Raw genomic sequence first — 20,521 nt, 5'->3', positions numbered from 1 at the left:
AGCGACTCTGAGTCATATGAAAAATATGTATCTTCCATTACAGGAAATAAAGCGTCATTACTTGTTTGGTTCTCTTTATTATTATTATTATAATCAGTATTATTTAGTAATACTGATGGGCTATTATAGTTTTTGTTAATATATGTTATTTTTATAATTTCTGATTTTGCTTTAATTTTAGTTAAAATATTTGTACTTTTGCAGTGTTTTGTCATTTTTATTATTTGTCATTTTGTTTTTTTAAATACTGTATGTCTATATAATAGTTATTTGCAAAACACACACACACATATATATATATATATTTTATTATTATTAAATAGCCCAAAACACATACAATGATATTAATTTTTTTTTATTCTTATTTATTCTACCAAAGTTCGCAGTCAGTAAGATTTATATATTTGCATATATAAAAATACAGTAAGATTATATTTCATTATTACATATTTAATCCAGTTAATCTTTAACCTGGATTAATGAATACTGTAAAAACTGTTATGTAATGATACCTTATGCATAATTATTAACAAAGTTAATGTTTTTGTAAAGCGTTGCTGATATACAAAACTTTAAAGGTGCATTGATTTGAACAAAATACAGTAAAAACAGTGAAATATTATTCTAATGTAAATCATCTGTTTTCTGTGTGAATCTTTATTGAAATTATTTTCAGCATCATTCCTCCAGTCTTCAGTGTCACATGATCTTCAGAAATCAGAATAATATGACGATTTACTGCTCAAGAAACTGATTATTATCAGTGTTGAACACAGTTGTGTTGCTCAATATTTTTGTGGAAACTGAGATGCATTTTAGTTTTCAGGATTCACAATTGAATAGAAAGTTCAGAATAACAGCATTTATTTGAAATATATATTATTTTGTTACATTATAAATGTCTTTACTGGCACATGTTATAAATGTAATGTGTCATTCTGACAAAGAACATTTCTCTCTCTGTGTGTGTGTGTGTGTGTGTGTGTGAGGGAGAAATAGAGAGAGTGTGTGTGGATAAGGGAGGAGATGTCAGTGCTAAAGGTCAGCGTGTGCATGTTGGAGTCAGTATTTATTGAAATCTCTCCATCTCTCTGTGTACAAACTCACCCCTGCAGACATGAAGCTGAAGCTGAAGCTCCCGAACCCGGGTCTGGACGAGCGGATCCCGTCTCACGCCGAGCTGGAGAAGCTGGAGCTGGAGGAGGCTGGAGATCGTCCACAGTGGGACAACAAAGCCCAGTACATGCTGACCTGTGTGGGCTTCTGTGTGGGGCTGGGGAACGTCTGGAGGTTCCCGTATCTCTGCCAGAGCCACGGAGGAGGTGAGGAACACAGACAACACACTCACAACATCAGACCAGCAGTCTGCATCTGCAGGATCTCACGCATTTCATGTATTTGAAGTGCATTCAAAATATTCATGCAACAGTTTTAACATAAACCAATAAATTTGATGCAAATTTGTCAGAAATGTAAGATTTCTGCACTCAGAATTCATGCCAATGCAGTGTGCATTTATTCAAACTGCTTAGAATCTGCATAAATTTGTTCATAAAAAAATGGATTTAGCTCAAAATGGTTAAAGTTGGCAATATTCAAAACAACAGTGGAATCTATTGATGATAAATATATATAAACCTGTTTATTGTGTACTTAAAACAAATTCTGTTTATTAGTTATATTAGAGAAATTTGACCTGTTTCATTTATGTATGACTGACAAATATGCACTACATTAAGTTGATTATTTTTTATGCAATTCAAATACATTAAAGTGTATTTGTGCATCATTATTTACTATAAATGACACTTAATTTGATGTATATCTAATATAATGACATTCAGAAATGTATGAGTGCCAATAAAGTGTTTTATGATTTTGCTCATTTAGAAGCAGTGCATTACACTATTTTCTTTTCTTTTTCATATTTTTTAGAGAGACGTAAATTATGGAAATATATCAGTTAAAAGTGTTTTGTCCAAAACGGTTTCTGAGAATAATCAAAGTATACAACCAATTAATACCTGTGTTTTAAGATTGAAGACAAAAGTGATTGTAATTCTGTGTTATTTTCATACGCATGTGATATAAGCACATAAAGATCACTATAAACTCCCTCATAAAACCCCAAACAGTCTTATAATGGGCTAAAAGCAGCCACTTAAAACGATTATAGTTAAACATTAATTCAACATCAGCAGAACAACAGACGCTGTGAATGACAGCGAGATTTATTATGCTATTAAAACAGGATGGAAGTTTCCATTCAGAAAATGTACGATTTTTATGGTGTGGATCAAAGTGACCCTATTGGATTCGATACAATTAACAAAAAAATAAACAATAATAATTCACACTGCAGTATAAAAATAACTTAAAAAGAGTAAAATGTTAACATTGATATTTACTCCACCTTTTATTTTTTTATTTTTTTTTACAGTGCATATAACAAATATTTTTTTCATTAATTATTAATATTATGAACAGCATTTTAGATACTTTTTGTTATTCAAAAAAAAATTTAAGTGCAGAAAAGCACTTTTTTCAAGTCATGTGTTGCGTAATGCATAAACATAATTAATATTCATATGCATTAACTTAAGTGTAAATACCCTTCAGAGGGTACACAACAAAATACAAACATTATCGCTGCAAACATCATAATTGTAATTTTGTACACACATTCCGGTGTTTAAATTCTTCCACAAAAACAAAGAAATCATAAACATTAAAAACATCACAGAAAAACGTAATATAAAGACTGGAGTTGCTGAAGAGATCTCAACAATGTCTCAAACTGTACTCAGATTTGCATAGAAACTAAAGTCTGTTTTAGTTTTAACATGATTTTAACATGATATCAAACATTTTTCATCAAATGAAGAGGTGCTGCACATTCATTTTATATCTACTTTCATTTCTCCGGAGGATTTGTTAGAAAAATCATCTGACACATCAATGAAACAAAGTAACAAGGAGCTATGAAAGAGCAACATCTGAGCATTCTCATACTCATACGTTTCATACGTGAGCTAACGCGAAGTGACAGAGCTGTTTCTTCAGAGAAGTAAATGTGCATCAAGTGTATACCTCTTGTTTACCTAAAGTGCCCTCTCACCTTCACCTTCACCTCAGTCCATCATCATGTGGACTTTCGAATCTTTGGGCTGATAACAGAAGAGAGTCAAACTCTGAGATAAAGATGCTGATATTTGCTGATAACACTTTGTTTCCAAAACAGCTGTTACAGTATGACAATGCAAAAATGCAATGCAATATGCATATGCAATAATTAATGTAATATAGCACTATGGACAGAAAATTAAATTAGGTTCTAGAGTTTGATTTGATGTTACAATTTAATGGTTTAATTTTTTTTAATAAAATGTAATATAAATCAGTGTGAATGATATATAAACAAACCTCTCAGTAAAAACCTTCAGAATATAGATAGGAATAAAACTGTAAAGTGTGGTGTATGTAAGTGCTGCTGAAGTGGAGAAACAAACTCTTTAAGGAAATGTATTGTAATAGAAATCTGTAGGCGCAAACAGATAAAGTGCAATAATAAAACCAGGCAAAACCATCTCAGTAAAAACCTTCAATAAAATGTCCTCATTAAAAACCTTCAGAATATAGATAGGAATAAAACTGTAAAGTGTGATGTATTTAAGTGCTGCTGAAGTGGAGAAACAAACTCTTTAAGGAAATGCATTACAATGGAAATCTACAGTTCAAATAGATAAAGTGCAATAATAAAACCAGCGAATGATGAATGAAAAAAAAAACACTCAGTAAAAACCTTCAGAATATAGATGGAAACAAAACTGTAAGTTTTGGTCTATGTAAGTGCTGGTGAAGTGCAGGAAAAACTAATTTGGGGAAAATGGCCTTTAAAGCTTTTGTAATAGAAATCTATAGACGCAAATAGATAAAGTGCAATAATAAAACCAGCGAATAAAATATGAAAAAACAACAACAGCAAAAACCTTTAGTATATAGATAGGAATAAAACTGTAAGTTTTGGTCTATGTAAGTGCTGCTGAAGTGCAGGAAAAACTAATTTGGGGAAAATAGCCTTTAAAGATTTTGTAATAGAAATCTATAGACGCAAATAGATAAAGTGCAATAATAAAACCAGCGAATAAAATATGAAAAAAACCAACAGTAAAAACCTTTAGTATATAGATAGGAATTAAACTGTTAAGTTTGGTGTATGCAAGTGCTGCTGAAGTGCAGAAACAAACTCTTTAAATACATTTATTGTAATTGAAATCCACAAACGCAAATAGATTAAGAATACTTATAAAAATACCAGCAGATGAAATATGAACAAACCCCACAGTAAAAACCTCCAGAATATAGATAGGAATTAAACTGTTAAGTTTGGTGTATGCAAGTGCTGCTGAAGTGCAGAAACAAACTCTTTAAAGAAATGTATTGTAATTGAAATCCACAAACGCAAATAGTTAAAGTGCAATACTAAAACCAGCGAATAGATAGGAATTGAACTGTAAGTTTTGGTGCATGTAAATGCTGCTGAAGTGCAAGAGAAAAAAAATAATTTGAGGAAATAGCTTTTAAAGATGTATTGTAACTGAAATCTACAGACACAAACAGATGCTGCTGCACAATTATTTTAGCTATCTATATTTTTACTGTAGGACAACTATAAACTCATTTAATACTATTCTTATTGCTCAAGAGGATCTTTAAGAGAAACTTAGAGACATCAATGTTTTCAAACTTCTGTTAACTATTTAAAATGCTGTTTTAATTTTATTTGTGCGCTGTAAAAATGAATAAACAAGAGCTTGTGTTGTTGAAAATAACTGATCTCACTCATTTCCAGGAGCATTTATGATCCCGTTCCTGATTCTCCTGGTTCTGGAGGGAATCCCGCTGCTTCATCTGGAGTTTGCCATCGGACAGAGACTCAGAAAGGGCAGCGTCGGTGTCTGGAGATCCATCAACCCGTATTTAGTTGGCGTAGGTGGGTATAAAGGCAAAGCATTAAAGATAAATATGGTAAAACGTGTTAACTAAAAGATCTCACTGTACTTGCCCAAGTTGATTAATTATAATACATTTATTTTGTTTTAAAACTTTTCTGAAAAACTGAGTTCAATATCTAAATAAATATGTACTAATTTGTATACATTACCAGAACAAAAAACATATAATTCATGTTTGATGTTTTTGACATATTGGAGTTTTTCAAGAGGGGCTTTTGGATTACTCCATAGATCAGAAAAGTCAGTTTTAGGAATTGAATTTTTAATTGTTTTTTGGAATAAAAATTATATAACATTGTGAATTCGATATGAACAAACCTCGGTCACACTTTATTTTAGGGTCAAATTCTCACTATTAACTAACCATTAACTATGACTTTTGCCTCAATTAACTCCTTATTTGCTGCTTATTAATAGTTTATAAGGTAGTTGTTAAGTTTAGGGTATTGGGTAGGATTAGGCATGTCATGCATAATATGTACTTTATAAGCACTAATAAACAGCCAATATGTTAATAATAGACATGCTAATAAGCAACTAGTTATTGGTGTGAATTGGACCCTATACTAAAGTGTTACCCAAACCTCTCAATAAAAACCCTCAGAAAACAGACAGGAATAAACCTACTAAGTTTGGTGTATGTTCGTGCTACTAAAGTGAAGAAACAAACTTTTGAAGATTCGTAAGTAATAGAAGTCTACATACGTGAAAAGAAAAAGTGCAATACACACTTACAGTAAATGTGTATATTGGATGTTTTCTTTCTACTTGTCTAAAGAACACATGCTATTGAAGAAAACTAGACAAAATTCAAAATAGACAATGGTTTTACTTGATAAAAACCTGATCCCAGTAAAAGAGTAATGCATCCCAGACCCACAGTATTAAAACTCTGTATGTATGAGCTTCATACAGTCTATCTGGTGATTGTGATGAATGATGTGATTGAAAGTGCTTGTCTCTCACAGGCATCGCCTCCATGCTGGTGTCCTTCATGGTGGGCATGTACTATAACACTATCATTGCTTGGGTCTTGTGGTACTTCTTCAACTCGTTTCAGGACCCTTTACCCTGGAGTCAGTGTCCCATCAATGAAAACCGGACAGGTACAGACCAACAGGTTCATTGTGACGTCACTTCATGAGGCTCTTTAGTAACCTGACTACACACAAAACAAACAAACAAACAAAAAATATTCAAATTAAAAGTTAAAAATGCCTTTCTTATTCACTATTTCGATCTGGTTTTCCAGTAAAAATATCTTAAAATATATTTTTCAAATAAGACTTAATATCTTACATCTATGCTTAAAATCAAGAAAAAATTTTGATCTAGATTTTGATGTTTTTCTAAGAAAACAAGTCTTAGAAAACAATACTCAGTCATTATAAGACCTAGTTGTTTTCTTTTTAAATAAATGTATCTTGATTTAATTTTTTTGCAAAGGAAAACAAGACAAAACTACTGAGTAAGACTATCTTTTTGTTAGGTCTATGCAAACTGCATGATCTTAGTGCAAAATCTATTAGTGTAAACATGCTGATGTAATAAAACTAGTGGTATCAAACAGTTAATCATGACTAACGTGTGTATGTACATATACATAACAAATATACACAGTACACACACATGTATTATGTAAACGAAATCTTTTATTTTGCATGCAATTAATCTCAAATAATCATTTGACAGCACTAAATAAAACTAATTTGTGTTTTTACCTTTTTTTTACTGTTATTTATTTGATATTCTATTGTGTGTAAATGTCTGCTTTGTCAATGTAAAGCCTTTTATGATGTCAGTTAAGCGACCAGAGTCTTGATTGGTTAGCCGGAGTGCATTAAGATGATGAATGCACAAATCCAGGTGTACTTACACATCTGTGTGTGTGTGTTAACAGGGTTTGTGTCTGAATGTGAGCGCAGTTCTCCGGTGGATTATTTCTGGTACAGAAAGACGCTGAACACGACGCCTGTGATCGAGGACTCTGGAGGTCTGCAGTGGTGGATTGTTCTGAGTCTGTTCTGTGCCTGGACGCTGCTGTGGGTTTGCTGTCTGAGGGGCATCGAGACCACCGGGAAGGTACATCTCCAAAATATATTGAATCCAGTTAGGGTCTTTTCTTTTACTGCTCCAAAACATGTGCAGACCCTCATCTGTCTCTCAGTGAGATCAAATCTGTCATGTCATTGTTAGAGAGGTGACGTAGTAACATATCCACGTGCAGCTGCGTTAATAACCTTGTAAATATACACGAACTTTAACCCAGGGTTTACAATGTGAAATCTCGAAACCTTCCTAGCCCAAATTAACTACTAACCCTCAGTAACATATGAGCAGTAAATGACCTGGAGCAAGATAACCCAAGGTTAACCCATGCAAGGCCAGAGATCTGGGTGTGGCTGTTCTGGTGAAACATTAGCTAGCGCACAGACTGACGTAATGGTTAAAAACAGCCAAGACGAGATAAAACATCGGAGGAAAGCGATACAATCTCTGCTTATGTTAAACACTATAATATAAAGAGCACAAAGGGCAGCGAGATTCGGGCCGCTGTAAAGATATCACAGCGACTAATGACAGTAAAGGCCTCGATGATAACAGACACTTTTCTGGTAAACTATAGGATGCAACTTTTAGAACAGGAAATTACATTTCCAGCTCTTATTTTATCCCAAAATCAAAAGAAAATATTAAGTTACAGGGAAGAAGTGAAGAAAGTGAAGTCTGTTCTTAAAAAGTTGTTACATTGTGACATTGTTTTCATGCCATTGAAGCACATTGACCAAACTCTTACTTTACAAAAGTTTATTAGTTTTTCTTATCTGCATTTCTCAGTCTTTCTTGCTGTCTAATCTAATTTTGACATTTGCATTTGATATATATTTTTTTATTCATGTATTCAATTTGGTAAATTAAATTAATTTCAAATAAATACATGAGAATACTTTTAAAATATAAACACATTGTTTACTGTATATATATATATATATATATATATATATATATATATATATTAGTGGTGGGCCGTTATCGCCGTTAACGTGCTGCGTTAACGCGAGACTCTTGTCGGGCGATAAAAAAAATATCGCCGTTAATCTATTCTCAAAGTTGGGTTGGGAGCTGGGTCTATACTAAGCGAGCTATGATGACTTTCACCTTCATATTTTATATAACTGACTGGTTGAGGCCAGCCTAACGGACAGCGACACTGAACCGAGCTCTCTTCTGCGAATCTCTCCTCAAAGTCCCTCCTGCACCGGAACGAACAAATACAAATCGCAGTTTGAAACAAACAACAAGATGTGAAAGAGCCCGATTCAGTGCTCGCTGTGTTCTGATGTTCAGTGCTCGCGCAGAGAAAGGCGTCTCGAGACGCTAAAAATAAGCGATTTCAAGTGTTTTGATCACTTGAACATCTTTTTTGCTTATTTTTGCTCTTGTGCCGACAAATACATACGAAATATGTCAAAATATCCACCTTGGAAATTATGCTCGAAAAAACTGTAAGTTATTTCTTAAGTGAAAGTAAACAGTTGAGTAAAAAATAGGATGTGTATTATATTGGATGCGTTCATCATCTCTTAAAGTGACCGCGCCTAATTTAGCGACTGACTGCTGTAATGTTAATCCAAGAAAATGAAAATGAAAATCACTCACTGCTCTTGACTACTTTGTATTTTTAACAGTCAAACCAAAAATTATTCAGACACCAAATATAATTTTTGATATATATAGCAAAACTGTAATAATGTGAGAAATGTTGAAGTTGTCTGAATAAATGTAGGTTTGACTGTATATTTCATTTTTACATTGAAGACTATCCAGTGCTATTTTACATTTAATTATTTGGATTTCTTTACCTTGACACCTATAAACTTGAAAAAAACTTAAACATTGGTGTGAAACAGGAGTAATGTTGTTTGCACCTTGTGCAATGTGGAATTAGTTTACAGCTTTTTCAAGCACTTTGTGATATATTTTGGAAACAGGAGATGAGCCCCTTTTCTAATGCACCACCCAGCTTGATAAACCCCTTCTCAAAGACTTACTGACTTATTTGTCAATTTTATTTGGGTAACACACATATTCTGAATGCCTTCGGCAGAATTCGAATGAGCCATTTTAATCTAGATTAATTTCAAGATCACAGTGAGATTAATCTAGATTTAAAAAATTAATCTATGCCCACCACTAATATATTTATATATATGCTGTCAAACGATTAATCGCGATTAATCACATACAAAATAAAAGTTTTTGTTTACATAATAAATATACACAGCACACATACATAAATAATGTGTATATATAAATACACACACATGCATGTACATATTTCAGACAAATATTTTATGTTTATATATTAAATACATATGTTTATGAATATAAATATAGACGTAAATACTTGTAAATATTTTCAAAATATATATTGTATTTCTGTGTATTTATGTATACATAATATATATATATATATATACACACACACACACACACACTATATCCAAGGCGTCAGTGCTTTCTCTCTTCACTCTCAGCATAATGTGTATATATATTCAGCTGATAATTTGTTATAACTATGGTCATTGTCATGTAAATTAATTTCATAAAATCCTTGTCTTTAGGCTAAATATAATTTGCACACATGATCTGGGCATGTTTCAGGCTCTGTGTTGAGTGTTTGTGATGTTTGTGTGTGGTCAGGCCGTGTATGTGACCTCCACGCTGCCGTACGTGGTTCTGACCATCTTCCTGATCAGAGGACTGACGCTCAAAGGCTCTGTCAGCGGAATCAAGTTCCTCTTCACCCCAGATGTGAGTCTGACACAAACACATCCAGCTGACTTCACTTTACACAGAGAAGAAAGAACTCGTGCATGTTCAGAAAGAGGAAATCTACCATCATCTCCTCTTCATAATGCCCTCGAAACATCTTCGCAACTGCGAGATATAAAGTCAAAATTGTGGGTTATAAAGTCATAATTGCGAGATTTTGCAATTTCCGAGAATAATTTTACAATAATACAATAATTTTACAAGTTTATATCTCGCAATTCTGACTTTTATTTGTTCTTAAAATTGCGAGTTATAAAACCTAAAACATAAAACATAAACTCGCAATTACGAGATTTAAAGTCAAAATTGTGAGTTATAAAGTCAGAATTACGAGATATAATTTATTGATTCTCCCTAATTCTTTTTCATTTTGAAAATGTTTACCTACAGGACATGCATTAAATATATAATTAATACTATTTATTTCAATTTAACATTTTATGACTTAATTTATTAACTATCCATTAAACTCACGAACCCCAGTTTGGAAAACCTTGACATAATGTTCAGTTTATGTTGTTAATAACAACAAATGGAATATATATTTTTTGCATTTTAATATCACTATGGTACATTATCATATTTTCTGTAAATCAATGTGATAAACTAGTTACGTCAAAAGTAATCTAAAAGTAATCTACCATAAAATGTGTAATGTAATTGATTATGTTACTAACTTTTTGTCATGTAATTAGGAATCAGTAACATATTACAATTTGTTAAGTAATCTACCCAGCACTGCTAATAATATAATGATATATGATGATGTACAGTAACTAGTTACATGTAACGGAATTAAGCAATTTAATTACAAAATAAATGTAACTGTAATCAGTTATAGTTACTGAGATAAAATGTGTAATTAAATTAAAGCTACTTATGAAAATGGAATGTTAATCAAAAGTAAAAGTAATCAAATGTAATTAGTTACATGTAACGGTTTAAAATCTAGCAAACACTGTAACTTTTTCAGAGTAACTTGTAATCTGTAACTCGTTACATTTCCAAAGTAACCGTCCCATCACTGCCGATGTGTTTGTGTAGCTGGACGAGCTGCTGAACCCAAGCACGTGGCTGGACGCAGGAGCGCAGGTGTTTTACTCCTTCTCTCTGGCGTTTGGAGGACTCATCTCCTTCTCCAGCTACAACTCAGTCCAGTCAGTAACTCCAGCCTTTCACAGTTGCTGAAGCTTTGATCAGTGTAATGAGTTTAATAAACGCTCCTCTTTCTGTCTGCAGTAATAACTGTGAGCAGGATGCGGTCATCATCTCCATAATAAACGGCCTGACGTCTATATACGCAGCCATCGTGATTTATTCCATCATCGGCTTCAGAGCCACAGAGAGGTTCGACGACTGTCTCAACGGGTGAGTGTCTCCGGCTCAACATTTTATATATTACACTACATATATCATATACATATAAAAATCTATAAATATTTATTTAATAAATTTAATATATCATACACATTATTTCATATATTTTAATATAATGAAATATATATTGAATAAATGTGAAATAAATGTATATATTCAATAATATATTTATGTATATGATGATATTTATCATAGTTTTTTTATATACTTTAAACATAATAAATAATATTAAACAAAAGGTGACAAATATCTTAATATATATATTAATATGAGTCAATTTCATATACGTCTATGTTTCAGAATATATAAATTAGTAAATATATCATACATTACAATACAATTATTTATTAAATAACTTAAATGTATCTTAAAATAAAATATATATATTTAATAAACCTTAACTAGAATACAATGATTGATTTAATTTAATAACATTTTAATTTATTAATTTAATTAAAATAAATATATTTAAAAAAATGTATATAAATATATAAATATGTTGTATTCAGAAAATCAATATAATTTATTTTTTATTGAAATTATTTAATAATATTTACTTTTATTATATTATATATATATATATATATATATATATATATATATATATATATCATTTTTTAAATAATACATATATAAATATGTTGTGTTCAGAATATTATAAACGCATATTTAATAATATATTTTTTTTATATATTATTATGAAGAATAAATATATGTTGAAACTAAATATTTAAATAAATATGCAATTTCAATGTTTTCCTTTTTTTTAAGATAATCTGCTCAAGTTCACAGTGCTGTGTTTTGTTGACAGTAACATCCTGACACTGATGAACGTGTTTGATCTACCGGAGGGAAACATCACGGAAAGCAACTACGACAGCGTTCTTCAGCATCTCAACAGCACAGCACCAGCTGTCTTTCAGGAGCTCCAGCTGAAGACCTGTGACATGCAGACGCTCCTCAGTCAGGTCTGCGTTTCTTTCTTTTATTCTGTGCTTCAGTTCTCTCAGGCCACTTACACACTGCAGCTAAATTCAGCTGTCTGAATGTGGTTGTCGAAACCTGCAGTGTGTATGTGGCCTCAGAGACTCTTGTTATCTGTACAGGGAGTTGAGGGAACCGGTCTGGCCTTCATCGTCTTCACCGAGGCCATCACTAAGATGCCCATCTCTCCTCTGTGGTCGGTGCTGTTCTTCATCATGCTCTTCTGTCTGGGATTGTCCACTATGTTCGGCAGTGTCGAAGGAGTCGTTGTGCCACTGCAGGACCTGAACATCCTACCAAAGCGCTGGCCAAAGGAGGTCTACACAGGTACAGCCACAAGCTTTATAATTAGGGGTTGCACAGACTAATCTAGTAGTCGACTTCAATGCTCTGCCATGACTCTTTAAGCTTGACGTCAACTAGTAGCTTGACCAATAGAGGGCGCAACAGGAGAAGAAATCTTTGAAGGACATTTACGCTCCATTTCCAAATAGTTAAAATGACAAATAAATGTATAATTTGAAAGCTCCACAAGACATTGCGTGAATATATTACTGGGTGCTCAAAATTGAACGGGATAATGCACATTCTAAACAGCTCCTTATACAGTAAATTAATCGCTGTTCTAATCTAATGTGCTGCTGCACTGTAACGCACACATAGGCTACAGACAACAGCTCGTATTGTCTGTGCACAAGAGGCTTGTCACAGCTCCAGACTTATTTGTTCATTAATGACATCAACAGCGACTAGTCGGCTTCGACTCGACTTTCATCACATAAAAGCTGACTTTAAAAAATCCGAAGTCATTCAACCCCTAATTAAAATCTATCCGTCTCCATTGATGATCACGTGTGAAGGTCTCGGTCTGTGTGTGTGTTTCAGGTCTGGTGTGTTTCGTCTCATTTGGTCTGGCCATAATCTTCGCTCAGGGTTCAGGTGAATATTGGCTGGCTCTGTTCGACAGCTTCGCCGGATCCATTCCTTTGCTGATCATCGCCTTCTGTGAGATGATTGCTGTAGCCTACATTTATGGGATCGACAGGTGATGATTGCATAACTAATCTTTCCAAAACTGAAAGCTTTTGTTTTTTTAATATTAAAATGTATATGTACATGTTTGGTTTTAAATCAAATATTTTATTATTTAATAAATATCTATTTGTTATTTGAATATATTTTATGGTTTGAAAATCAGGATAAATATATTCTAAATAAAATAATCTATTTATTTTTATGTATTTAACATTCAATATACACACACATGCTTGTATTTAGATATCTAAAAAGCCCAGTGAATTTGACCATGTTATCTTTGGGGAAAAAGGTAAAACAATTAATATTAAACAAGTCTCATACCATCACTTCTTCCTATGGAGTGCCTCAAGGATCTGTTAATGGTCCGCTTTTGTTTTTAATCTACACACTCCCTCCGTGTCAGATCATGCAGCGCAATGGTCTTTAATTTATATAGTTACAATGATGATACACAAAATTTGTATCTGCACAGCCCAACTCAGTTTTTTCTCCCTTTTCTTAAACATTTTGCCTATGTGATCTTAAAATATGGATGACTCAAAATTACTTAAAAATTATTCTGTTAGTTGGCCCCAAATCCTCTGTCTCCACTTATCTTGACTTTTCAACTAATATTGACAGAGTTGTAGTTCATAATTTCTCCTTTACGTAATCTTGCCGTACTATTAGATTCTACATTATGCTTTGAACCCCATATCAACCATCTTGTTAAATCCTGTTTTTTCCCATCTATCTGACCCAAAGAGAGCATGTAGATTAAAAACAAAAGTGGACCAATAACTGATCCTTGAGGCACTCCACGGGAAGAAGTGACAGTGTAAAACTCTGAAACAAACTTGCTCAAAATCTTTGTGCTGTCTCTTCACACCAGATTTTTAAAACTGATCTCAAAACTCACTTACTGTATTTACTACATGTTTTGTTAATTGATTGTTTGCCTCATTTTTCAGTTCAAGGTCAGAATTATCCATTTTTCTTTAATGCCAAAAATCATTAGGATATTAAGTAAATTGTCAGCAGATTATTGCTAGAACATGAGGTGAAACTGACCTGTTGATATTTGTGTGTTGATTTGGTGCAGATTCAACGATGATATAAAGTTCATGATCGGTCACAAGCCCAACTTCTTCTGGCAGGCCACGTGGAGACTCGTCAGTCCGCTCATAGTCCTGGTCATCTTTCTCTTCTATTTCGTCACCACTGTCAATAAAGAGCTGACCTACATCGCCTGGGACCCGGAGTCGGTACGCACATCCCATGCATGGCTGCCTTTATCCCTGTAGGAAACTTGGAGAAATGGCCATTAGATTTGCATGATTGAAAATACTCCTGTTATGACACCCAGAATATGTACAGTAATTTCAGCTATTTTAAGAAAAAAAACAACAACATTATTATCAGAATGTTGTTTGTTTACAAAAAAAAATATTATATATATATATATATATATATATATACACCAAATAGTTTGAGAACTTAATTTCTCTGATCAATAAACATCCATAACTTAAGATGAATAATTAAAGCATGATACATAAAATGAAAAACTAGTGAGTAATGCATAAACATATATTATAATTGAGTATTACATACAGTACATATGAATACATAAATATGCATAATAAACAAATCTTAATATGCATTACTACATTTGAATTATAAATCATATATATTATAAAGTAATACATAAGAATAATAAAATAAATGTATGAGTAATGCATGAATTAATAGTAATGAGTTATACAGAAACATTATATATATAAGTAACAAATAAATTTGTAATGCACATATAAGTAAATAGATTATGTATTTAGTATTAATAAAGTATTAATAAAAAAATTCACAATTTACAATTTAACCAGCAGAAATGAAATAAATACAAATAATAAATAATTAAATAAATGTTTAGTAAATACATAATAAAAATGTTAGTAATACATAAATACATATGAATAATAAAGGTGATGAATGATTAAATGATCACTAAATAAATACATAAAATACGACCGATAATAAATAATAAAATTGTCACTGATAAACGAATATGAGTATTAATTAATCATGTGCTGTCACCTCATTATATTCATGATAACTGTCTCCAGGAGAATTTCCCCACGCTGGAGACGAAGTCGTATCCGGGCTGGATCTATGCCATCATCTTCATTCTGTCGGGTGTTCCAGCGCTGGTCATCCCTGCGGTCGCTCTCTACAAACTCATCAGAAACCGCTGCTGTGCCAAAGAAGAGAAACACACATCAGCAGAGACACTCTACTCCATATCTGACAAAATAAAGATCCCTGACGAGCTCGACAGTGCAAGCAGATCGCTCCACTAACACACGGGATCCAGTCTGACCTGCAGCATCAGGGAGAGATCTATGAACAGAGAACTGACGTTTACAGATGTGATTTGCACTGACAGCTCTTCATACTCTTCTGTTGTTTTTATGTATTTATGCAAAGCAGGTCATATGCATTAATGAAGCTGCCCAAGATAAACAAATAAATAAACATTAATAAGTCGACACACATTTCTGTAAATGATAATTAGCCAGAAAACAGCTGTTTACCCACATTTCTTTTCTGGTGGCTTCATGTACAGTGAATTCAATATAAATGACCCACAGAAGCAGTCATCAGTATCACAGACGTATATTTGTAGTAATAGACAACAATACATTGTATGAGTCACAATTATACATTTTTATTTTATGCCAAAAATCTGGATATTAAGTAAAGATCATGTTCCATGAAGATATTTAGTAAATGTCCTACTGTTAATATATCAAAACCAAATTGTTGATTAGTAATATACATTGCTAAGAATTCATTTGAACAACTTTAAAGATGATTTTCTCAATATTTAGATTTTTTTTTTTTTTTAAATATTGTTTTATTCTAACAAACTATACATCAATAGAAAGATTATTTATAAAAAAATAATAATTGTCCCTTATGACTGGTTTTGTGGTCAAGCGTCACATATATAAATATATATATATTGTATATATTAATTTTTTAATGTGTGAAAAAACAATTACTGTATCTGAAGATAATTTTCATCTGTATTTAGGGGAGTATCCGTGCTTAATCTCTGATAAAATACTGTTATTATATGTGCTTTATAGTGAATATAATATATATTTACATGCAAATTGTCCTGTCTTAAAACTGTTATTGTACGTGTATTAGAAGTATTTTTACAATGTGTCTGTGTTCTTCTTAACAATGCCAGTTTAATAATAAACTAATTTTGACTGTGTACCATGTTTGTATCTAACGAAGCAGTAAAGATATCCACTCTGAGCTGATAACACTCAAACATATTAAACAGAACCATAATACTTTATGCACAAGTTAGAATGTCATTCATAATTCCAACATTATGAATATTTAGTCAAAAAAGAAAAAAAAACCTGGATGTACTCAAATGTTTCTAAAACTTAATAAACTCACACAAATAAACAAGAACATGAGGTATTATAGTTAACTATAACTAAAACCATAAAAATTCAAGGTTATTTTATTTCAGCTAATTGCCAAAGCAACTCTCATTTTCATTTAGTTTTTAAAACTATAACATAATAGGAATACAGAAATACACACACACACACACATATTATTGCTGTCAAATGATTAATCGCGATTAATCGCATCCAAAATAAGTTTTTTTTTACATTATATGTGTGTGTACTGTGTATATGTATTATGTATATATAAATACACACACATGCATGTATATATTTAAAAATGTGTGTGTATTTATATACTGTATACACATAATAAATAAACAGTACACATACATATATTACGTAAACAAGTACTTTTCTTTTGGATGCGATTAATCGCGATTTATAGTTTGGCAGCACTGATATATATATATATATATATATATATATATATATATATATAACATTGCTCTGTTTACTGTGGAGTCAAGAAATCTGTAAACATGATTAAAAGATGAATATGAGACAAAACTACAGAATGTCACATTCTATTATAAGCTGTTTAACACATAGAAAGGCAAGATTAGAGTTTGAAAAAGCCAGTAGAGTTATGGAATGAAGTTTTATGGACAGATGAGACAAAGATTAACTTTTATCTAAGTGATGGGAAAGCAAAAGTGCGGAGATAAAAGGGAACTTCAAATGATCTCAAGCATATAACCTCATCTGTAAAGCATGGTAAGGTATACTTTATTGTCCCAGAGGGAATTTTGTCTTGGGCTCCAAATACAGCCACTGCATCACCACATTTAACACATAAACCAACATCTCAGTGAAACCTCAATACAGAATCACTTACTACTATTTAGTGACTTAATTGCTGAAGGAATGAACAAATTCCTAAACCTATGAAGTCTGCACTGATGGTAGCATTTCAAATTTCTGGATTCCAAATGTGTGTTGTTTCATTTAAGCTGTTCAATTTCAGAGTGATAAGATGATGTGTCTTGGTCTTTATATAACAAGCTATGCCTGTATCATCACTAAATTTTACAACATAATTGTTGGCATAGCTGCGGGAACATATTTTATCTGGGGGGTGCTGGGGGGAGGGGCTTGATGTAGCAGGGCGGAGCCATGGTCAGGGATTCTTGACAAAATCCTAATATTAAACAGGCCAAACTCTTATAGACTTACATACAAATGAAGACAGAGTTTTATGCAAACTAATATATATTTGTGCTTTTGTGATATTATTTCAATATTTTTTTCCCAGATATACGTATGCAAGATGTCTGTTAAAGATCACTTGATCCGGAAAGCATATGCTGTGTACAAACATCTAAAAGTTTCACATAAACATCTTAAATAGTTAAGTAGTTAAAAGATTACATTAGGCTACGGTGGTTTAAACACGTTTGACCAGAGAATAGAGCGCAATTAAAGATCTGTGGTTATGTGATTGAGGTGGCCAAGTTCAAGTTCACATTTATTTATAAAGCACATTTAAAAACAAATTACAATTTATAAACAAATAATATCAAAAGCAACAACAAATAAAAGTAAGAGTTGCATGCTTCTAGGTCGTTCTTTGAGAGAAACTCTTTTAATTTGTCGAAGGATTCGCAGATGAAAGAAGCTTCCCTTGATGACAGAATTTATCTGCTTGTCAACTAATAAATCAGATTTAAAGACAACGCATAGGTTCTTGACTCTGTTGTGAAGTGTTAAAGATAGGGAGCCTAATTGGTTTCCAATATTAGCGACACACAATGAAGATCCAAAAGCAACAGCTTCAGTTTTGTCTTAATTTAACATTAGGATGTTTTCAGACAGCCACCTTTTAACTTCCTTCAGGCAGGCGATAAGATTTATGATGGAGTTTCCATTGCTAGACTTGACAGGAAGATAAAATTGTGTATCATCAGCATAACAGTGATAAGAGACATCATATTTCTGAAAGACAGAGCCAAGAGGAAGCATGTATAAAGAGAAAATAAGAGGACTTAAAACGGAACCTTGTGGGACACCACATGTGATTAATGTTGAGGATGAATTATCCTTACCCATATTAACTGAGAATGTTCAACCTTTAAGATGTGAGAGAAACCATCTTAATACAACCTACTGGATGCCAACCACTCTTTCTAAACGATTTAATAAAATGGAGTGATCTATTGTGTCAAATACTGCACTGAGGTCTATAAGAATTAAAGAATTTTCCGGAATCCAAGCAGCACAGCACAGATAAATTTATCAAGTATGTTACAGTCAGTCAGATAAGAAGAAAGCTGTAAATACATGACCTTTTCCAGAATTTGAATCAGTTCAGTCAAGGACTTTATCAGGGCAAAGAAATTTTAAGTCTTAGATTGCCCGAATCGGTCTCCAGATTTAAATCCAATTGCACATTAATTTCACCGTCTGTAGAAGAGAGTAATGGCAGAAACGCCCCAAATCAAGCAATAGCTGGAATTGACTGCTTTAAAGGCTGGGGAAAGCATTTCAAAGTATGAGAGCAAGAGTCTGGTGATATCTATGGCTCACAAACTCACTGCTCTGATTGCACACAAGAGATCTGCATCTAAATAATAACTTTAAATAACTTTAAATAACTTTTAAGTGCTGTCCTTTGGTGTCTTTGGAAAGAAGAGCCTTTGGGCTTTACTGTCCATCAACCAGAGTTGATAAGGCTCATGTCTTATGGGAATACATTTTATATATTTACATGATTAATTAATTCAGACTGAGACATGTTTCTTAAAAAATAAATATATTACAAATAAATGAATAAAAAACATTAAGCTTAATTTATTTCAGCTAGTTATCAAGAAAACTTTTCTCATTTCCATTTAGTTGAACTTTAAGTATTAGAAATAACTAAGAAAAAAACTAAAACTATACAAACATTTAAATTTAAATTACAATTTATTTAAATTTTAAATACTAATAAAAATGATACAAACATACAGCAAAATAACTAACACTTTAACTAAAATAAAACAAACAAAAAAAAATAAAAATAAAAAACTCTAAATATGAATAAAAACTACAACAGTATATCGATGATACTAAAACAACACTAGGAATAAAGTAAACGTATTAACATGATTGATTTTCAGACAGAGCATACAAAACATTTCTGTATTACACATTAATAGAATGATTAAAATGTTATTTTATTTTAGCTACGCTTGTTTAGATTCGCTTGATGCAATGAAATAAATAAAACTAAGACTAAAAACTTAACGATGACAGAAACACACAAGAAGAAGAAAACTAAAAAAGCTAACTGAAAGCTCTCTGAATGACAGTGAACAGCACTAAATGAAGCCTCCTGACAGGATGGATTGAAGTAACCCAGGCGTGAGTGAACATTACACATTAACCACCATCAGCACAGATCCGGCTGTCATCCAGCCGCTATCTTGCTGACAAAACACTTCAGACGTCCCGGGACGAGGGGCGAGGACTAAAGGTCTTTAATAACCAGATCCCCGTTACTATCAGCACATCTCACTCAATCTCTAGAAGAGAAGCACAGTCCTGAACAGAACCTGCCAGACGAGCAGACATGAAGCTGAAGCTGAAGCTCCCGAACCCGGGTCTGGACGAGCGGATCCCGTCTCACGCCGAGCTGGAGAAGCTGGAGCTGGAGGAGGCTGGAGATCGTCCACAGTGGGACAACAAAGCCCAGTACATGCTGACCTGTGTGGGCTTCTGTGTGGGGCTGGGGAACGTCTGGAGGTTCCCGTATCTCTGCCAGAGCCACGGAGGAGGTGAGGAACACAGACACACCACTGACTCAAACCTGTAGACAGG

General features: G+C 32.8%; 2 protein-coding genes across 3 annotated transcripts in view; both read left to right on the top strand.

Annotated features, from left to right (window-relative positions):
• The first annotated feature begins 1,084 nt into the window (after positions 1-1,084).
• LOC113119745 (sodium-dependent neutral amino acid transporter B(0)AT1-like) lies at positions 1,085-15,775 on the top strand. The gene is made up of 12 exons (XM_026289382.1): positions 1,085-1,322; positions 4,853-4,993; positions 5,984-6,121; positions 6,916-7,097; positions 9,720-9,830; positions 10,896-11,008; positions 11,091-11,219; positions 12,040-12,196; positions 12,335-12,539; positions 13,098-13,257; positions 14,332-14,494; positions 15,353-15,775. The coding sequence occupies exons 1-12, from the start codon at positions 1,118-1,120 to the stop codon at positions 15,584-15,586; spliced, it is 1,938 nt and encodes a 645-aa protein (XP_026145167.1). The 5' UTR covers positions 1,085-1,117; the 3' UTR covers positions 15,587-15,775.
• Positions 1,085-20,521, top strand: part of LOC113119746 (sodium-dependent neutral amino acid transporter B(0)AT1-like) — a 29,360-nt gene continuing 9,923 nt past the window's right edge. The window contains exons 1-2 of one of the 2 annotated variants that reach the window (XM_026289385.1): positions 1,085-1,117; positions 20,274-20,478. In XM_026289385.1, the coding sequence (XP_026145170.1) occupies positions 20,274-20,478 (205 nt within the window). In that variant the 5' untranslated portion in view covers positions 1,085-1,117. Of the gene's footprint in view, positions 1,118-20,160; positions 20,479-20,521 lie in introns of those variants that run through there. The other variant, XM_026289383.1, reaches the window with a different exon arrangement.

The sequence above is a fragment of the Carassius auratus genome, chromosome 19, assembly GCF_003368295.1.
Source record: "Carassius auratus strain Wakin chromosome 19, ASM336829v1, whole genome shotgun sequence".
Taxonomy (NCBI): Eukaryota; Metazoa; Chordata; class Actinopteri; order Cypriniformes; family Cyprinidae; genus Carassius; species Carassius auratus.
Note: the sequence above shows the minus strand (reverse complement) of the source record. Positions and strands in the feature narration are given on the sequence as shown.

Bases quoted from the DNA above. Each gene is read 5' to 3' on its own strand.
- LOC113119745 (XM_026289382.1), top strand. From the start codon at position 1,118: ATGAAGCTGAAGCTGAAGCTCCCGAACCCGGGTCTGGACGAGCGGATC. The intron at 1,323-4,852 runs GTGAGGAACACA...ACTCATTTCCAG, and splicing joins CTGCCAGAGCCACGGAGGAG to GAGCATTTATGATCCCGTTC. The intron at 4,994-5,983 runs GTGGGTATAAAG...TGTCTCTCACAG, and splicing joins CCCGTATTTAGTTGGCGTAG to GCATCGCCTCCATGCTGGTG.